Source organism: Synchiropus splendidus, chromosome 16, assembly GCF_027744825.2.
Source record: "Synchiropus splendidus isolate RoL2022-P1 chromosome 16, RoL_Sspl_1.0, whole genome shotgun sequence".
Taxonomy (NCBI): Eukaryota; Metazoa; Chordata; class Actinopteri; order Syngnathiformes; family Callionymidae; genus Synchiropus; species Synchiropus splendidus.
In genome coordinates, this window is record NC_071349.1 from 15,227,150 (window position 1) to 15,245,518 (window position 18,369).

The 18,369-nt window shown below is 50.1% G+C and overlaps 3 protein-coding genes across 10 annotated transcripts in view; 2 read left to right on the forward strand and 1 right to left on the reverse strand.

The window, feature by feature from the left end:
- The window catches only part of eml5 (EMAP like 5), a 27,866-nt gene extending 25,326 nt beyond the window's left edge, over positions 1 to 2,540 (forward strand). Inside the window, exon 44 of the mRNA XM_053844298.1 lies at positions 51 to 2,540. Coding sequence (XP_053700273.1) covers positions 51 to 87 — 37 coding nt within the window. The 3' untranslated portion in view covers positions 88 to 2,540. The remainder of the gene's footprint in view (positions 1 to 50) is intronic.
- On the reverse strand, positions 2,274 to 14,978 carry LOC128746933 (autophagy-related protein 2 homolog B-like). 3 transcript variants are annotated; one of them, XM_053844296.1, is made up of 43 exons: positions 14,908 to 14,978; positions 12,932 to 13,303; positions 12,696 to 12,858; positions 12,377 to 12,529; positions 12,205 to 12,307; positions 11,944 to 12,106; positions 11,534 to 11,713; positions 11,376 to 11,472; positions 11,015 to 11,179; positions 10,756 to 10,907; positions 10,569 to 10,680; positions 10,068 to 10,311; positions 9,841 to 10,003; positions 9,621 to 9,713; positions 9,351 to 9,539; positions 9,000 to 9,273; positions 8,825 to 8,933; positions 8,510 to 8,711; positions 8,305 to 8,447; positions 8,077 to 8,234; positions 7,837 to 8,012; positions 7,618 to 7,768; positions 7,354 to 7,553; positions 7,216 to 7,296; positions 7,041 to 7,147; positions 6,891 to 6,983; positions 6,744 to 6,814; positions 6,480 to 6,556; positions 6,236 to 6,412; positions 6,049 to 6,175; positions 5,788 to 5,987; positions 5,500 to 5,729; positions 5,318 to 5,429; positions 5,063 to 5,254; positions 4,802 to 4,903; positions 4,636 to 4,714; positions 4,359 to 4,563; positions 4,222 to 4,291; positions 4,083 to 4,165; positions 3,901 to 4,022; positions 3,688 to 3,842; positions 3,469 to 3,618; positions 2,274 to 3,415 (listed from the first exon to the last, which is right to left on the reverse strand). In XM_053844296.1, exons 2-43 carry the CDS (start codon positions 13,091 to 13,093, stop codon positions 3,185 to 3,187), a joined length of 6,216 nt encoding a protein of 2,071 aa, XP_053700271.1. In that variant the 5' UTR covers positions 13,094 to 13,303; positions 14,908 to 14,978; the 3' UTR covers positions 2,274 to 3,184. The 3 variants fall into 3 exon arrangements, 2 of the variants coding, with proteins under 2 accessions (XP_053700271.1, XP_053700272.1); XM_053844297.1 differs by having other exon boundaries at positions 14,776 to 14,921; XR_008412614.1 differs by lacking the exons at positions 2,274 to 3,415; positions 3,469 to 3,618; positions 3,688 to 3,842; positions 3,901 to 4,022 and having other exon boundaries at positions 4,087 to 4,165; positions 4,222 to 4,289; positions 4,357 to 4,563.
- Positions 14,979 to 14,991: 13 nt separating this feature from the next.
- On the forward strand, positions 14,992 to 17,520 carry gskip (gsk3b interacting protein). 6 transcript variants are annotated; one of them, XM_053844305.1, is made up of 4 exons: positions 14,992 to 15,258; positions 15,326 to 15,388; positions 16,434 to 16,679; positions 16,757 to 17,520. In XM_053844305.1, exons 3-4 carry the CDS (start codon positions 16,437 to 16,439, stop codon positions 16,913 to 16,915), a joined length of 402 nt encoding a protein of 133 aa, XP_053700280.1. In that variant the 5' UTR covers positions 14,992 to 15,258; positions 15,326 to 15,388; positions 16,434 to 16,436; the 3' UTR covers positions 16,916 to 17,520. The 6 variants fall into 6 exon arrangements, with proteins under 6 accessions (XP_053700280.1, XP_053700277.1, XP_053700279.1 ...); XM_053844302.1 differs by lacking the exon at positions 15,326 to 15,388 and adding an exon at positions 16,006 to 16,174; XM_053844304.1 differs by lacking the exon at positions 15,326 to 15,388 and adding an exon at positions 16,122 to 16,174.
- Positions 17,521 to 18,369: the final 849 nt, after the last annotated feature.

The window sequence follows — 18,369 nt, forward strand, 5'->3', positions numbered from 1 at the left end:
ACGCCGCGACGACCCGAGCGTGTCGAGTCACGAGTCTCATCCCGTTTCAGCCTCTTCGTGTGGAGATGCGTCCACGCTGCCCACTGAGGATCCACCTCCCTCACGTCCTCCAGACCCCAGTCTGTCCGCAGCCATCACGTCTCTCAGTGTGTCTCTTTCTGAATCCACCTTTTCTGACCAGCGAGGCGCTCGTTGGAATGACGTCGTCGTCGGAACGGTTGCAAGCGTCACTGCTGTGTCGTTCTCGTGTTTAGTTCATCGGAACCGAGTGTCCTTGGGTTCTCACCTTCCTTCCTAGTTCCTCTCTCATGGAAGCCGTTCTAGAGGTAGAAGTCAGAATCAGCCTTAATCTGTGTTTTCAGGTGCGAGGGTTTGGACTCTTCTTTTGTTTTTTTTCTTTAGCAGATTTCTATTTTCCATTTTTACTCCAAATCCTGTGGCCTTCGTCCTGAATGTAACGTCCGCGGTTACGTTCGGGACGTCAGCATGCCAAAGCTACTATGCACCGTTACGCCCGACCTGCTCACTGTGTCGCCCCGACGGTTCCGGTCTGTTCCTGTGGTTGTGTTGTTAGTGTTCCGCTCATGACATGTTGTGTATCCTTTAAAGCAACACTGCAGGGTCTCTTCAGCGCCCCCTACTTGTCTCGAGCTTAATCGCGTGAATGCTCGACAGACTTCAGATGTTTACCACTAGTTCAACGGCTCGCGGCGCCCCCATACTTTGGCCTAGAAACTCGGTGAAAACCTTAAAACGTAGCTGCAATTCTCCTCTGTCGCTCTACATTCAATAACCCAAGCAAACTTGTATTGTTGGCCTCAAGCAACTTGAGATTTGGCAAAAATCAGAACGTTAGTGGAGCAGAAAATCAAATCGAAAGAAGCATTTTCATTCGACGATTGTGAGCTAACAGTGCACCACAGAAACATGTAAATCACCAGTTTTGTAGTCACACTTGTCCTCCCTGGTATGATGTGCTCAGAAAAGCTGCAGCATTTTCACAATTTGCGTGAGACACAAAACACGCAGACAAACACGGTTTTCGGCTCCATTGAAATGGAGAAGGTCAGAGGGAAATCGCGGCAAAGTTACTCGATTTCAACTCGCCATCATGCACAAACAACTGACTACAGACACTTGAAATTCAAGTCAGTTATAGACAAAAGCCTCAGGAATCTCGCAGTGCGCTAATTCTTTCGCTATCTGCTTCGGTTTTCGAGATATCGTTTGTTTAGGAGGTAAAGCTGCCACTGTGAGGCAGAGTGAATCAGCTAAATAACTTGCTGCTGTGGGAGTGAGAAGGGAGGGGAAGCGTTGCTGTGGCAACCAAACTTCACAGGCTGCTGCAGTACAACTCAATGGGGATTTCTAACAGGTTTTCGACTGCTCCCTGCTCGACTGTCTTTTCAGCTACAGACACCATTCAAAAATGTAGCTCTGGTCAGCGCAATCTCACAACTACCACGTACAGCCACGGTACGAAGCGCATTCACGCGCAGTTTCTTCAGAAACGGCGTTGTATGTTTAACTACAAATCGGATCACGTCAAGTTGCACCACTTCCAAGTCGTAAGATAACTTTTCATATGGAAGTGTCGATACAAATCGAGTTTGATGGCGTAGCAAGCCCAGAATGATGCTCATGTTTATCGTTTTTAAAACTGGACCCTGGTGATGTTCTCATGATAAAGCTCTCAGTATTACATGCGTTCATCTCTAGCTACAGGAAATCATTCAAATGCTGGGGACACAATTTTGCCTACAGCCGACGATCAGTTCCTTCATGGACCAGTCACGGGGTGGATGCTGGTTCTCCACAGGGGGGCGCCACCTTATGGGTATGCCTTCAGAAGTTTGGCACAGCTTGGAGGAGGCGGCTCCGTGTCCCCAACTGAGACCGTAAAGGTCCGAGCTGGCTCTCACAGTGTTGCTTTAAAGGGTTGGAGTCCGTGGTCTTTGAGTGTGCATGGCTTCTCGGGAGACAATCCGTTCAAAACCAAATTCCTCAGAAACGTGGGGGGGGGGTGAGGTGACTTTTGATGTTCGAATGCTCGTCGTGGTCCTTTATCAATGTGCTGCTATTAACAACTATTAACCGTTTCTACTCTTCAAATATCAATGTCGTGTCATCGGATAATAAATGGAATGTTCTAGCCGAGGGCGGGCGGGCGGGTGGGAAGGGGGAGGTAAAAGTCTGCTGCAAACTTTGGTTTCCTTGATTTCACCAGTGTAGATAACATTTGTAGATATTCTGTTTTGTATATTTTTGTGAGAAGTTTCTTACATTAAAAAAAAAAAAGGCAACTACGAACCAGAGGTTTTAAGTTTTGAGTGTATAAATGTCCCGAGTGTGAACGTGAGTAAACATGGTGAAATATGTTATCAAACTACTGGTGCTGAAATAAATTTTTCTATTTATAACAAGGATATTTCCACAGCTCCTTCTTTGGTTCCTGGATTCACCCTTGACATTTCAACTCACCTTCATGCTTTTATTACAAATTCAGCTGTACAAGTATATATACACAAAGATTCTCTCTACACAAAAACACTCCTGAAAATGCTAGGACACCGAGTTAAAAGCGGTTATTACCGAATATCCGCCAGGTGAAGTTGATTTTCTCAAAATGGTTTCAACCGCTGTGGAAGGTTCCTTCAAGTGACGTGAAAGTGCTTATTACAGGACAGTTCCCTTTCAGTTCCCTTTGTGACCGGACTATTTACAGAGCTAGATACAGAGTCAGAACCGGCTGTTTAAATTAAAGTTTCTCGACGAGAATTCAAATAATGAAAGCGCACGCTCACAGACCTTGATTTACAGCTAAAATCTTGACCCAAGTGCTTGCTAGCGCGCGGTACGGCGACTATACAACCACCTGTTTAATGGCCGGTCCACAGCCACGCTGATATCCACTGACCAGTGCGGGTGTTGGCGGCAAGACGAAACAGGCAGGTGGTCACAAGTCTTCGACATGAACACGACACAGGTCGGTGGTGCACTTGAGCACATGGTGTCCGACGGTAAGACTGGCAAAAATGGTCGCCCCAGGAGGCGCTGCTACATTCATACTGCGCGTGTCCCTTCCATAAACAAGAGCGATGAGGATGAAGGCACGTTGAGGAGACGCCGACCAGAACAAAGGTTTTTACCAGGAGGTTATGTACAACCGGGGTGATAGACCTGCTCACTCCTCGCCCTGCTTCCACTTCTGCGACTCCTCCTGCCGAGCCTCCGGGTGGATCTGGTTCCTCATGCCGCCCAGGACGTTGGAGGTGGCCTCCGTGGCCATGATAAGAGGCTTGACCACCACAGGGGGCAGCTGGCGGAGAACGCCGCCCACCGCCCCCGTGATCCCGCGCTGCTCATGTTCCCGGGTGGCAGCGTCGTAGATGGTCATGGCCGTGTCCGTAATGCCCTGAGGGAGAAGCCGCGTCAACATCACCACCTTCAAGCGCAGTCAGGACGCACCTCTTTGACCACCGTGTAGGCGTTGGCCACGCCCTCCCTCAGGTCCACCGGCTGGTGAGCTTGTCCAAAGTGCGAGTAGCGTTTGATTCTCTTGGTGTTTCGCTCCTCAGGCACCGGGGACACCATGTCGTAGGCCGTCTCTGCCGCCGCCTGGAACACCACAAACACGGCTTGAGTCTCGAGCGACGGCTTCCAGGTCGCCGACGTGCGCAGCTTCACCTGGATGGTCCGCACCATCCGGTTGGTGAGCTCCAGCGCCGCCATGGCCGTCGAGGTCCCGAAGGAGGCGGTGCCACGCTGAACTCCTCTCACGATCCGCCCGTCCTTCCGGTACTGCTCGATGGGGAGCCAGACCAGGTCCCTCAGACCCTGAACTGGAGCAGAACCTCAGTGGAAACCAAAGGACGGAGCACTCCGCTCTTCTTAACTCACCCAGCTGGACCAGGGAGTGGATGGGTCCCACCCCAACCAGGAGCCCCGGCAGCTGGTTTTTCTTGATGTCACTGATCCACTCGCCGATGGCGTAGGAGAAGAGCTTGTCCACACCAAGCAGCCTGAGGGACGGAGAGGGTTCAGGGCAGCGCTCTTCAGCCGGGCGTCTCAGCAGAACTCACCCTTGTCTGTAGCACAACTGCTTCAGCTTCAGCTCTGAACAGTTCAGCTGCGTCAGCCCGATGATGATGCCCGCAAACGTCCCCTGGAAGGAGGCCGACAGTGAGTGCTCAGATCTCCTTTGACCAAGCCAAACTCTACCTGTTCCATTGCGACATGCTTCCCGTGGTAGTCGAGCCGGATCGGAACCTCAGAGATGAAACGGAACTCTCTGTTTAAAGACAGAAACATCAGGAGGATTGTGGCTTTGTTGCTTGCTCTACTGTCCCACTGCACACCTGAAGAACACCGGCTGGTCGGTGAAGGAAGCCACAGGAGGCTCTCCGTCGCTCTCCTCCGTCGACCTCTCCAAGCCGTTGTGGCTCATTCTCCTCTGGGTCGGTACTGAGATGATGGGCGCCGGGTTCTGGCCGCTCCCAGCTTGTTTAGTGAAGCTGCAGGTGATTTCTGGAGCGGACGAGTTCCTCGAAGACGAGAGGACGGCTGAGAGGGAGATACAAGACCATCAACCAAACTGCAGCGCCTCCTTCAGCCTCAGAACAAATCCTACTTCACCTTCTTGGGTCGGCGCCGAGAAGAACTCTACGTCTGAAGAGAGGCTGGAGAAGAAGTCTTTGAGGAAGAAGAGGGCGTCCTGCAGACAGACAGCGTCTCTGGTCAGAGCTTTGGCGCCCCCTGCTGGGCACCAGTCCACACAGCATCGTCAGATTGGTGAGCAGACCTGATCTATGTTGAGGCGCAGAGGCATCAGCGACACCCGGAGGCAGCACTCCTGGGGAGCCTGACCCGACTCTGGGCACATGTGCAGCGCCTTCACCGTCAACTGAGAGGAAACACGCGCAGGACGTCACGTAAAATAAACAACGGTGCGTGTATTAGATGTTTGGTCAGCGGCTGGGAATCTCCAGTCTCGACAGTTAAATCATTGACCAAAGTGAAACACGTCGGTCAAGATAACCGCACACTTCCAGCAGACGCTCACCATGTTGGAATGAGCTTTCCGGGGCATCTCCTTGCTGGAGTACAGGTACAGGAACTTGTTCATTTGTGAGGTGGCCAGTCGGTCTCGGATCTCCAGATCCTGCACCACGAAAACCTGCCGGGACGCCAGCTGGTCCTCAGTGGACGCCGTGGGTCCCTGGACCTCCGAGTAGACCTCATGCTGGAACTTTACCTGCAGACAGAAGCCAAACGTTCAGTCCGTCTTAGAGACCCGGGGTCAGCAGGAAAGCTTGACCTTGCTGAGCTGGATCTCCATCAGCACGTCAGGGTTCCTCCCTCTCCCTCCTCCTGCTCGGCCGGAAGAACGTCGAACAGGCGTTTGAGAGGGTGAGCTGTATGGGGTGGACCTGGAACACCCAACCGTTAACAACCCAACTGGTTTAACTTCAAAGGCGAGGTGCTCAACGTATGGCTCACCCTCGACTCCGAGCGGGGGAGGGAGTCAACATTGGGTTCCCAAAATCCTTCCCGCCGTAGAGGTGCCACACCACAGAGACCTCCTTGATGAGGTAGCGCACGTCCGGGATGGGGAAGTTCATGGAGCCTCGGCTGGAGTCGCTCCGGTCCAGCGGCTGGCTGAAGTGGTCGTACTTGATCTCCACCGGCTCCGAGGTCAGACGCGTGACGACCGGCTCCTGGTCCCGGTCCTTCACAAGCAGAGCGGCGTGAATCCGTGGTCACATCGGTCAGCGGGGGACGACTGACCTCTTTACTGGACGTGGGTGGCTCCAGGACGCAGAAGTCGTCCGTCTCCTGCGCCAGGGTGACGGCGGGAGTGATGAGAGGAGAGTGCAGCACCGGGTACGTCGGGCTGGAGTCCTGGTTGGAGTTGCCGCTCTCGTCCGGAAACAGGAAGAGGTCGGAGCGTGGCGGGTCCAGGTCGTGGTTCTGCTGGTGGTGAGAGCCTGCACAGGGAACACCAGCACTGTTATTCTCAGCTTCATGTCTCCCAGAAACATGTGCTACCGTTCTGCTGCAGCCTCGGAGCACTCTGGCCGTCGCTCTCCTCCATCGCATCACTCATCAGGTCCTGCAACATCTGCTGCTCCATCTCAGCGAGCAGCGGCGTGTGCGACGCTCGCCGACTCTCCATCTACCCAGAGTAAGTTGTGGTGAGCATCTGTGGTTTTCCAACCACAAACTCTTTAGCTACCTTCGCCCGCTGAGCAGAACCGCCACGCTTGGTGTCGGGCTCCGGCTCAGCCGGAGGGAACAGGTCGCCGTAGCTGGCCATGTACTGGATGAGGTTCATCAGGGCGGCGCAGGAGTCCGAGCAGGTCCGGATGTGGATGACGTCGCTGGAGCAGCGGAGCTCAAACCTGGGTTCCGCCTGCGAGACGTCAGAGCGTTGACAGTTTGAACGCGAACTCCTCATGGAGCAATGTTCAAATCCATACCAGTTTCTCGTTGAGTCCAGGTTTGACGGCTGTGATCCGGAGCTCCAGCGTTCCCATGTCCACCACCTGGACATAATCTGAGGTGGCACCAGCATTAAACCCCAACCTACTGCTTTTGGACAGACTTAAATCCAACCTTTGAACTAATAACATTTTCAAACATAGTGAATATAGCTTCAAATAAATAATAAAAAAAATCTAGATTTTACTTTAGAGTTAACCATTGTCCCCCCCACTCGAGGGCCACTGGTGAAAACATCTTACCGCGTGCCAGGTTGACGGAGACAGCATTGTTCTTGTCCGACAGGAACAGAGCAGCTTCGTCTAAAATGACCCTGCATGTTTGGAAGTGGATGAGCCTCAGTGTGATAATGTTGAGGTCAAGAATTCCTCAGATCGAGTTCCAGTTACCGGAATGTCGAGGACGAGTGGTCCAGAGAGACGCTGCTGGAGATGCTGAAGGTCTCCACCAGCAGAAGAGACCTGAGTGGCAGGTAAATGGGCCTGGAGGATGGAGCGGTGTTATTACATAGCATAAAAAAAAATCAAATTCCATGTCACCTGTAGTCCAGGGAGCAGCTCCACAGGTGGAGGTGTAGCGTGGTGACGGATGTTGGAGGCGCGTAGCCCAGCACCGGCTCATCAGAGACGTTCAGAAAGTCAACAATCTGTTTCACAGAAGAAGAAGAGTTTGACGGTTCCTAGGTCAAAGGTAAGGGAGGAACTAGGGCCTCACCTGATCGTACCAGCCCAGACTAGGGGGGCTCATCCTGTGCTGCAATGTTGCACCTCTGACTCCAACGGCAACCAAGAATTCCTGCAGAGAGCAGAGAGACCATGAGTTGAGAACGATGAGGCCAGATCTTTGACCTACCTTGACGTTCCTCTCTGCACTGTGGGACGAGACCTTGACAGCCACCGACACCATACTCCGAGCTTCCAGCCCGATGCCTTCAGACGGAGTGGAGGACCTCTCCGGCGACGTCTCAGACTGGTAGATGGTCGGCTCCAGCCAGTGTGGATGCGTCCGGCAGGGCAACTTGATGTCGGAAGACGGCCCGCCGTCCACCAGTCCTGAGGACCAATCACGAAAGCGTCAAAGACAGAAGGACATGCCAGCGAAGACAAGCCTTGTTACCTTGGTGATGCATGCAGACGCTGCCCGTGTGGAAGCAGACGAAGTGCTGGTCTTTGTGTCCCTCATACTGAGCCACACTGAACAGCACCGAGTTCTTCACCTCCAGCCAGAACTCACCGTGCTTGTTCTTCAGCACAGATTTATCCTCTCTCTGCAGGGATGTGGATTCCACCAGTGAAGGTGACAGATTACACAGCAGTGACAGGGCGTGGTATTTACCTTGGCGTTGGTCTGCAGCGCCACCAGGCCGTGGTTGACGGTGAGGATGACGGAGAACAGGCTCTGAGAAGTCTTGCTGGGAACCTTGGGCTTCTTCTTCCGGTGAGATCTGAAGCCCAGGTCTGCAGCTGGGCAGAAGTAGTGCAGGTTCTCCTCCTCAGAGCCGCTGCTCTCCTCTGGACACACAACCAAGAGGCCATCAAACAGATGCTCTGCTAAAGAAGAAATGAAAGTCCTCACCTTCTGGAGCGGTCGTGCGGAACTGGCTGAAGCTGTCTTTGGAGTATGTGTGGATCAGCTGACTGGCCACAGATAGGCCCACACCATAGGGCATGCTTTCCACGGTCTCCACGGGAGACGGGGCAGTGGGCTCCCACAGCAGGAGGTCGTTGTTTATCCTGCAGGACACAGAGTGGGACTTCGGTTTCACACGCATCTGAGAGATCTGCAGTATCTCCAGGGCCTCACCTGTTGTGCAGCTTCTCATAGAAGGCCTTGCTGGGGAGAGCCAGCTGCACGTTTGGGAGGCAGAGCTCAAGTATGTATCGAGAATTGTTCATGGTTTTCTCCTGGAACTCCGTCATCTCCGCCACGTCGCCGGGGATGACCATCTGAATTACAGAGGCGAGTGAGATTGTTGTGTCTTCGAGCGACACATGGGCTACCGACCCACCTCCTCGTTCTCGTACATGACCCTGCGCGAGGAGAAGGGCGACGGCTGGGGTTTCCCAAAGTCGCAGACGTCCTTCAGCGAGTGCGACGCCCCTTCCTCCTCTTCCTCCTCGAGAGAGTGGTCCTCAGCCCCGTCATCGTCTTCGGTGGTGACCCGCTCCAAGATGGAGCGGACCGTGGTGGGGTTGACCTTCAGCACGATGCTGTTGCACACACAGAAAGTTGCTCTTTGAGACTGGAGCGGGAAGTAAGTAACTAGAATGTGAAATGGGTCGAGCAAGGGTTTGAGAAAAATAGCCACAAGAGGGAGTCGTACCGGGGCCAATCAAACTTGACACTCTCAGAGGTGGTCATGTCTCCGTCCATGCAGTGGGACACTCGGAGGAACTGCGTGGCCGGCTGATCCGGCTCCTCCTGGAACTTCCCTGAGGTCACAGACAAACACGATGAGCAGCACATTTATTTAATAAACACATATCCGGGGCACATACCGGTGAGTCCACGGAACGTGAGTTCCATCTTGCTCTGGGCCGGAGAGCTTCCCCCTGTGAACTCTGTCTTCAGCTCCAGGTCTTCCACCTCTAAGATCAGCACCTCCTTCTGGAGGGACTTTTTGAACCAGGGACCCCTCTCTTGGTCAGAGCGGAGATCGGGAATGGGAAAGCGAACGGCAAGACCCAGTAAGGGGGCGCTGATGGTCAGGGATACGTGACAGTTGGAGGGTGTGTGGGTGTCATCCAGAAACACCTCAGAGAAAGCCTTGTGCTGGGGGTTGAACAATGAAAAACCACATTTGAGCTGAAACATTCAAGTCCACAGCAGCATCATGGATCTAATCTCACCAGGCTGATGTGTTTGTTGTAGGACGTGTACATGTGAGAGGCCATCATCTCCGTCGTGGCCAGCTTCTGAGGCTGCAACAGAGAGTTGAGCCGGTCTACGATGCTGATGTCCACCTCAGAGCGCACCGGGCCGAGCTCCATCAAAATGTCTGCTTTCCTGGGGATGGTGCTGAGACGAGCCTGCGGCCCCTGGACACACACACGAACACAGATCAACATTTAAGGAAGCAGAAGAGATTCTAAATGAAAATAATGGGTGGATATGAAGACCTGTGGGCCTCTGCGCTCGGCTTGTTTGTACAGAAGGTGGAGGCAGCAGCTTGGAGCAGCATCGGCACCGACTATGGGGTCAAAGGTCAGGAGCTGTAGGGCGAGAGAAGAATACATAGCTATCATGACGGAAGATCAAATCAGACTTCCTCTGATCAGTTCCTCCTGAGGCAGGACTTAGTGTTGTACATGTGTTCCTGAGGTGGACCACGACTCTCACCTCTGTGTACTGGATGCCTCTGTGGGATCCACCGCTGACCGTCTCTGATGGAAACAGACACTCCAACAGCTCCATTTTATTCAGCGAGAAATCAGTGGTGAACGTCCGCAGGCTGGAACCCTGGCAGTGCTCGTAGTTAACCTTAAGACCCTGACCCACAAACCTGTAGACAGAAATGTTAGAACGAGCTCAAAAGGAAAGAGAAAGCAGTGAGATGAAGGCTGAACCTGAGGTGGTCGTGCGGACAGGCCTGGTTAAAAAGTGCCCTGGACTGAAGGAAAGCAGCAGGAGAGAGCCGGTCTGAGCCCACCATGTTGAAGAAGTGGTCGGCCATCGGCCCAAGTGGACTGGAGGTGGCGTCTGGAGGGGACAGTGGGTCGATGTGGAGAACCGAAACCACCAGGGAGCTTAGAGTGAGCTTCAAAACAAGCTCGGGCCTTGACTCATCCCCGTGGGCTTTAGATGTGTGAGCTGTCGGCAGACAAGAAAACACTTTGACAGGGTTCGCAACACTGGATAGTTATAACCTACAGAAGCTCAATTTTTAAATTAGTGAAGGATGTATGGCCATGATAAACAAAGTTAGAGTTACTCGAACGCAGTGGGGATCAACTCAATATGATAGAAGTACACAGTAGTACATATGCCAGGCCTACAGGTGGCAGTGCATCGTTCCAGCAACAAACAAAGACAAACAAGAAGCCGCCACGTTTCAAATTGATACATACGTGTCGGCTTGAACAGTTTGTGAGTGAGCACCGACTCCCGGGGCTGGCTGGGAATCTCAACAGTCTGTTTCCCGTTCTGCCGAGGCGCATCCATGTAGTCCTCCCACACAGCCTACGGACACATGAGGAGGTTCTCATGAACTACACAGCACATTTTACAGGATCATTTTGAGTTCCGATCTCATACCGCTTTGTTTCCGGACGGCGATTCCCCTGGAGAGGCAGAGTAGTTGCTGTTGAGGGACAAGTCCAGGTCAACGGTTGGTGGGTCGCCAAGGGGAGGGAGAGACGACAGGCTGTGGGACATGTCCATGTCGGCCATGGAGAAGAAGACGTCATCTAGAAAACCACGAGGAAAAGACATCAGAGTGTAGCTGATGTTTAAAAAACTGTTTAAAATTTTTTTATTAAGACACCAAGTTGATGGTGAAAATATGGCATTAAACCTCGACTAGAGATGGTTCTGGTAGTGTGGCTCTCGTAGGCGTCAGGGTCGGGACCAACAGCAGCCGTGTCCTTCCTCAGACAGCGGTTCAGTTCCATCTGTAGTCGATACTCGTCTTCCTGCTGCATGGGTCGACTCTTCCTGTCGCGCGACACATCGTGAGCACCTTCACACAGAAGTACGCATGAGAATTCACTCTTCCAGAATAATGCTTGTCGTCTTCTAGATTCAAAACTGTCTCTCCTCTCCACGTGTCAAAAACCATCTCAAGCCAATGATAAATCAAGACAGTAAATTACACTTTTGTTGCACCACTAATGATACAGTAAGACAGTATGAAACATCATGTCACACACACTCACCTCCACCAGAGTAAGCAGCACACAAGTCCAGCAGCAGATGAACTTGTCGTGGAGACATCAGGACACTCAAAGTGTCTATGTGCCCGACAACGTCCAGCTAAAAGACCAAAACAATAAGAACAAAACTCGGTTGAGTTCACATATAACTTTGCCCTCACCTTTGCTCCTGGCATCACAGAGTTGTTCTTCAGGGTGAGAGAAAGCTCTATTCTTCCGTCTAGACTCCCGACTTGCACGGGTTGAAAGGGTGTAGTGTTCCAGACTGGCTCTGTGAACTGGGGATGAGGTTCGCAAATGATTTTGGGATTCCAGCTTGGGGAAAGTTTAAGTTCCGGCTCCTGAAGAGAGAGAAGGTCGACACACAGCATGACTGTTAGACTCGGAACAAAAACCCCAACACATGTTCCTGGTTGTCCTAGTTGAAGAAGCTCAATCATCTGGATGTGACTCAGATTATATTTTTTTGGTGATAAAATTCTAGAGGAAAAGTCCACTCTTGTGAAGGATATTCCCATAATCCCATAGGTGGAGGTCATATCAAGGACATGATGACACATGACTGACTCACAGTCGATGTTGGTGACGATTTACAAGCAGCTTGAGAAGTGTCCGAGAACTCGTCCCATGTGACGTTGATTCCTTCCATTTGTAGGTTCTTGTGTGCGAAGGTGGTTGGCTGATGAACGTTAACATTTGAACATTCCTCTCCGGTTTCATCACAGTAAACAATCCTGAAGAAAGACGCATTAATGAAGAAGATAAAGCCTTTTAGACTCTGTTTGTTTGTGTGCTGGGAACCTGTAGGGATGGAAAATGCATCGACACTTACTTGCTGATGCATATCTCGAGAGCGATGCCGGTTTTAGAGTTCTCAGGAGTGTGTTCAAATCGAAAAACTGTGTCCAGAAAAGTAACTCTTACTCGCCTCAGTACTGCAAGATTGACACAAAACAGAATTAAACAAAGCAATTTCAAATAAAAGTTGAGAACCTTGAACAAACCTGTCTCTATCGTTTCTGCAAACTTTTCTAATCCCTCAAACGGCTGAAAGCTCTCTCCCATGTCGTCGGTCAATTTTTGGCTCAGACATTCTTTGGCCAGTTGCATGCTGCTGGTCATGAAGCTGGACCAGCACATGGGCTCCACGCCAGATGCTGAGAAAGAAACATAAGTTCTGATCAGTACACCCAATGAGTTGGGGAGGTCTCTACTACTGCTGCCCCGCAGCCCAACCCCAAACAAGCAGAAGACAATAGAGAGATGGGATGGCTCTTTTCTGCCAGTTACTGGCACATTTCCATGAGAAAAAGTCCGTCTTACCAACTCTTGGTCTTGGCCTGAACACCATCTTCAACCCTCTGACCTCTAAGGCACAGTTTTCCTGCAGCAGCGTAGCCCACGGAACCGTTAGAGAGATTGTCTGGATAAAGCCTGCGGTCACTTCAAAAGGGGCATCTGCGGTTTCTAGCAGCTCGTTCAGGGACTGAAGGAGAAAAGTGGGACACCTTTTAAAGATTAGCTCGCCCAGTAGACAAGACAAGGGATTGGCGACGTACCCATTTGTCCAGTGGCACCTGTGCCAGAGATCCAGTTCCTTGGTAGAGGTCTAAACTGAGCTGATCCAAGCTCAGTTTCTCCTGCAGAAAGTTGCCCAGGTACCTGTGCAGGAGGTACCTGCAGGCTTGTTTCTTGATGGACTCGGAAAACGGCCAAGGCATTTTCACTGTTTACACGGCCAACAAGAAAGAGGATGCCACGGATGGAAAACCTCAAACCAGAATGATTGTCCTGTCTGAGTTTAAGAGTTACTGTCGTGTCATCCCGTCCACCTCAGACATCCTTCATACTCCAGAGTCAAGGGGTCTTCCACAGATGTGTTGACACTGAGAGAAGCGTGAAGGAATGCGTACAAATCCAGTTTCCAGTGGCTAAAAAGACAAATATACATTGTACAATCAGCACAAGAACCGACTTGACTAACATTTCACACCATGACATGGCCGGCTGGAGAAACCAAATGTGTTTAGATGTTGAATATCGCCAAACACAAGTCTTCAGAAAAGACTAAAGCCATTTAACAGAGGCCACTTGACAGCTTTATTCATCTTTAGTGCCTTTATTTGTTTTGGATAATAATCCATAAGGCTGCTCTTTCATTTAAAGACAAGCATCATGACACTTCCTGATCCAGTCAAACACTAGAATACCATCCAATTTGAATACAGGAAAAATGATTTATGTTAGCGTTATTTCGACTGTGTCCCCGTTTTCTCTTCATTCAAACCACGATGAATGATTCATGTTTATAATATAGATCTCTGTTGCTCCTTCACAGGGTTACAGATGTAAATTGATCTGTGGACTTCCAATGAAATCAAATGGCGAACACACAAGCTTAAGGAACAACACCACATCGAACAAACTCACTTAGTGTCTGTTGAATTTCCCTACTGTGGGATAAATAGACATCTAATCCAATCTTCCAACGGCATTTATGCCCCGTCAAACCTAGACCTAGTAAATGGTCTCTGAGATTAGAAAGCATAACATTTTGAGATACATTGCCACATGCTTTCTTGCATTTTCCAGATTGTAAAGAATGTACTGAGGTGACCAAATGGACAGGGAGAATTTCAAGATAATCCTGAAATTAAAGAAACTGATTATGAACAGAAAACGTCCAGATAAAAGCCATTATTCCAAATATACTATACAAAAAAACTAGCATGGTTAATGGTTCAAACGCAAAGCACTGTGGTCAAAACAGTACGCAAATAAGTGGAAAACGAACCTTTTAACATTTGAATATGCGTTTATGCGATGGCCTTTTTCCTTTCACTAATTGTGTGTCTTGTTTATGCACTTGAATTCTAATGGCATCACAAAAAAGCACCACCATTTGAATCATGAGCAAACTCCTGAGACGAATGGCGTAACGGCTCTCTGCACCATGACATCGATTTTGAACTGGTGGTTTACAACTGTTGACAGCTGAACTCCCTTTAAACTTCACCAGCTGCGTGTAATTTATTTCACGCGTGATTACACGGAATTAATGGGCGTTTAACCCTGCCATTTCTCGGAAACAACATGCTCCAGAACTGCTATATTGAGGACATATCTTTACAATTAAGCAACAAAACATGGTCGCTTCTGTTTGACACATGGTGGACACGACCCAAATGGACGTTGCGTTTGGTTTGGAACGCAGCAACCGACGCGAAATGCTTGTTAACAGTGCGCGAACTTGCTGGTCATCGTCCACCGTGACCGTAGCTGTCAGGGCCGCCCGCAGGCAGGGACGGCTGGCCAAACAAAGCCGTGTCATCGGGCTAACTAGCCGGTCAGCGGCTAGCCAGCAAACAAACACTCCTGTGTAGCAACCTTAGCATTAGCCGACCTGTGCTTAGGTAGTGCGCACCCCAGTTCGCGCATCAAAGCTCCAAGTCTCGGTCACACGTGAGGGCCGCACAGCAGCTGCGCTCCAAAACACACGCGCGTCCAGGTGCTTCAAGACGGAGAGGAACGTTACCTGGTGGTCGACTTGTTTACAAACACTTTCATGACTCTGCACCGCCTGAGCCGACACGCCGGGGGCGGGACTGCGTCACTGCGTCATCGCGCAGGGGATGAACGTCACATAATGGCGGATGTTGGAGTCGGTGTTACGCCCACCGCTTCACGCTCCATGCGCTAAAGTAGTTGAACGTGTCGAAGCGAGTGCGTTAGAGGGAAAACGTCAGCCGGTTTCGCGGCCTGTAGGTTTAAAGTAGCGGCGCTGCTCCGTAACGGAGGCTGTTCAGCCTGAACCCGCTGGTCGAGGAGGAGCTCGGTGTCACCGCTGGAAGCCTCCAGAAGTAGAAGCTCAAGCACCAGTGAGGAGGTGATATGCTTTAAACCGCATCGCCGATCTTTATAAACCCAGTGAAATTACTTCCCGAATGGCACAGTTAATTCAATGCGGAGGTTTGGCTGGCCATACGGATGCATGACGTCATAAGCAAAAGACGCTAGTAAGTAGCTTCCTGTCGGGGAACAAATCGCCTGTACTGCCGTTGTAGACACAGTTAGAAATGGCGTTGCTAAAACTGTTGTGATCCAAGAGTAGAAAGTGTTTATATGCGTGTGTGAGAGACACTTGGAGAAGAGAGGGAGGGTGAGACACTCCTGGTGCTGAAGCCTCACACAAGGTGCGAGCCAGGGGACACCCTGGAAAGACAGACTTACTTAAACACTTTGTTTGGTCTTCCACTTTCTTCTTCCTGGTGTCTCCCATCACCAACATTCTCCGTCTCTCTCCCTGTGTCCAAAACACCTGGCCTCTCTAACTGTGACCATCTTCATCTGACTCTTCTAACTCGGAGTTCGAACAAAAATTTCAAGATTTTTTTGGGGTTTTTTTTTGCTTCGGATTTCGAATGAAAATCCAGAACTCGAACGCCCCTGAAAAAAGCTGGACAAAACATAACGTGCGCGGACCGACGGACCCACGACACGCTTTGTTATTGTGTATAACGCAGCCTCTGTATGCAGACGTGTCCCGTTAGCTCCATTTACTGACTGTTTTTTCTTCATATTGAGGTGTAAAACCTTTCCTGTCTCCGCACTGGACCGTGGTCGAGTGTCACAGGGGAGGCGCTCGCTCTCCACACCTCCACTCCAGGGTTTGATGTCCTGTTGTGGGCTGGAGCTGGGACAGGGATGAGGTTGGGACAGAGCGTTACTTGGTTTATGACTTTGCCACAGCCAAACTGCACAGAAGCGCACATTCAGAGCTGGACACGCACCAGGGTTGCAGAGTGAGTGACGTCTCTCGAGAGATGCAGCGGCCACACACATAGAGGAACAGCCACCTGCAGCAGACACTCTACATTCACTCCTACATTGCCTATTTTAAGGCTTGGAACGCATTATTTCTTTTTCCATTCGTTGTTATGGGAAAAATTAATTCAGATTTCTAACAATTCGCTTCTCGAACAGCCGTCTGGAACGGATTCTGGTTGAGAACCGAGGTACCACTCTATTCATTACATTTTGTGTTCTGTAACTGTGTCTTAGAGGATGGAGGTGGACTGCCAGCCCGAGGACACCATGCTGTCCAAGTACGACGATGACTGCGTGGACCTCGGCAGCGTCAAGGACATGAGACTGGACGCCAAGGCTGTGGTCAACGACGTGCTTTTCGCAGTGGCAGAGATGCACGTGTCGCAGAGTCTGAACTGCGCGCCGGATATCGCCTACATTAATCTAGAGACGAGGGAGGGAAACCGCTACTGTCTGGAGCTCAGCGACGCAGGACTCAGAGTAAGACGTCTCCTGAATGATTCAAATGAGCCGGTTACGTTTGGAGGAAAATAAATCACGTCTTTCCCGTCCTCCAGGTGGTGGGCTACTCCTTCGATCAGGTGGACGAGGACTTGAACACACAGTACTACGAGACGATCTACTCGCTGCTGGACACGCTGAGTCCCAGTTACATACAAGCCTTCGGAAACGCTCTGCTGCAGCGGCTGGAGAAGTTGAAGCAGAACGGACAATAGCTGTTTTCCAGTGGAAACATTCCTCACCTGCCTGCCCCCCCCCACAAAGAGCTTTCATATCACGACTCGGTGTTGTTTTAGCGTGTTGACCTCACTGTGCAAAGATCTTCCAGCCTCCCCACGTTACATGCCTGTAACTTTGTCGAGGAATTCCTGCACCTTTTATACCACAGCACCGCTCCTCCTGCCCGAACTGTACTCGCATGCGAGCCACTGCCTTAAAGACTGACCGCTGGTTAGAAAAGTACAAAGCCTGCTGTCATTTTGGTAGGGAACTTTTATAGTCGCTGATCTTGTTGAAAGAGATTTTTTGTTGCGGGAGACAACAGGGTAGGAGTACGTTTATTAGGGGGGAGTCGATTTGCATTCACACTGTGAGGAAGACGACACACTCGCGATTGCAGCAGAGTGATGACAAAGGTCGGCTCACCGAGTCACGAGTTGTTTTGACTTTCACCGTCATATTTGTGGTTTATAAACAATGTGAGTGTTACAATTCTCATATGCAACCGATCAAAATGATTTTCTTCCTAGTGGCTCGTAATTGCACACCTTCCTTTCTGCTGCTGCAAGTGACCAGGACTGAATAAAAACATTTGTTGTCAGTTCTCTTGGATTTTTTCTTTTGCTCCCCATGTTGTATTTGCAAATCTTACATGTCAAAACTCAAGGCCCACAGTCCAAATCTGGTCATTTCTATGATCATATGTCCTTCTCCCCCTCAGTTTTAGTAAATTTTCATCCTTTCTTTTCAGCTAATTGTGGAATTTTCAGGACTATTTAGTTGTTTTCATCCAACTTCACCAGTAATTCTGCTGCTCACAGGATACCTGATGAGTAAAGGCATCACCTCTATCCATTAGATTCTTAACAGTGCTCATTTTTTTGTCAGTACAATAGTCCCATAGTCATTGGGCATGATCCAATTTCGGACTAAAAAAGTGATACAATAACATTATGTAAACACCATACGTGTATCTTTGATGTAGCTTTAGTGTTTGGTGGCCAATGGATTGAGATAATGATCAACAAACTCTGCTGTATGATCAGAATCAGAATCAAATTTATTGCCATGGTCAGTGAGGATCCCACCAACTAGGAAAGTGCTTCGGAATAAAGTGCTGTCAATAAAATAAATAAAAATATAAAATAAAATAAGAAATTATGGAAAATAGGGCGACAATGGTTTAAGTCAGAGGCTGACACAAATAAGCAAACAAAAGCAAGTTGAATATAATTTGAGGCTTTTATTGTACAGTCATGGGTCAACTCTAGTATATCAGTATTTCACAGAACAAGCTATCTTGACTTGCTTTGTGGCCCAATGCCATTGTGATCGCCTCCATTTTCACTTCCTCTTTGATCTTATGTGGTTCCACTACTTCTCTTGGTTGCAGTGCTGCTCAGCCTTTTCAGGTCTCTAAAAGATTCTCACTTCATTGTAGCACATAAGA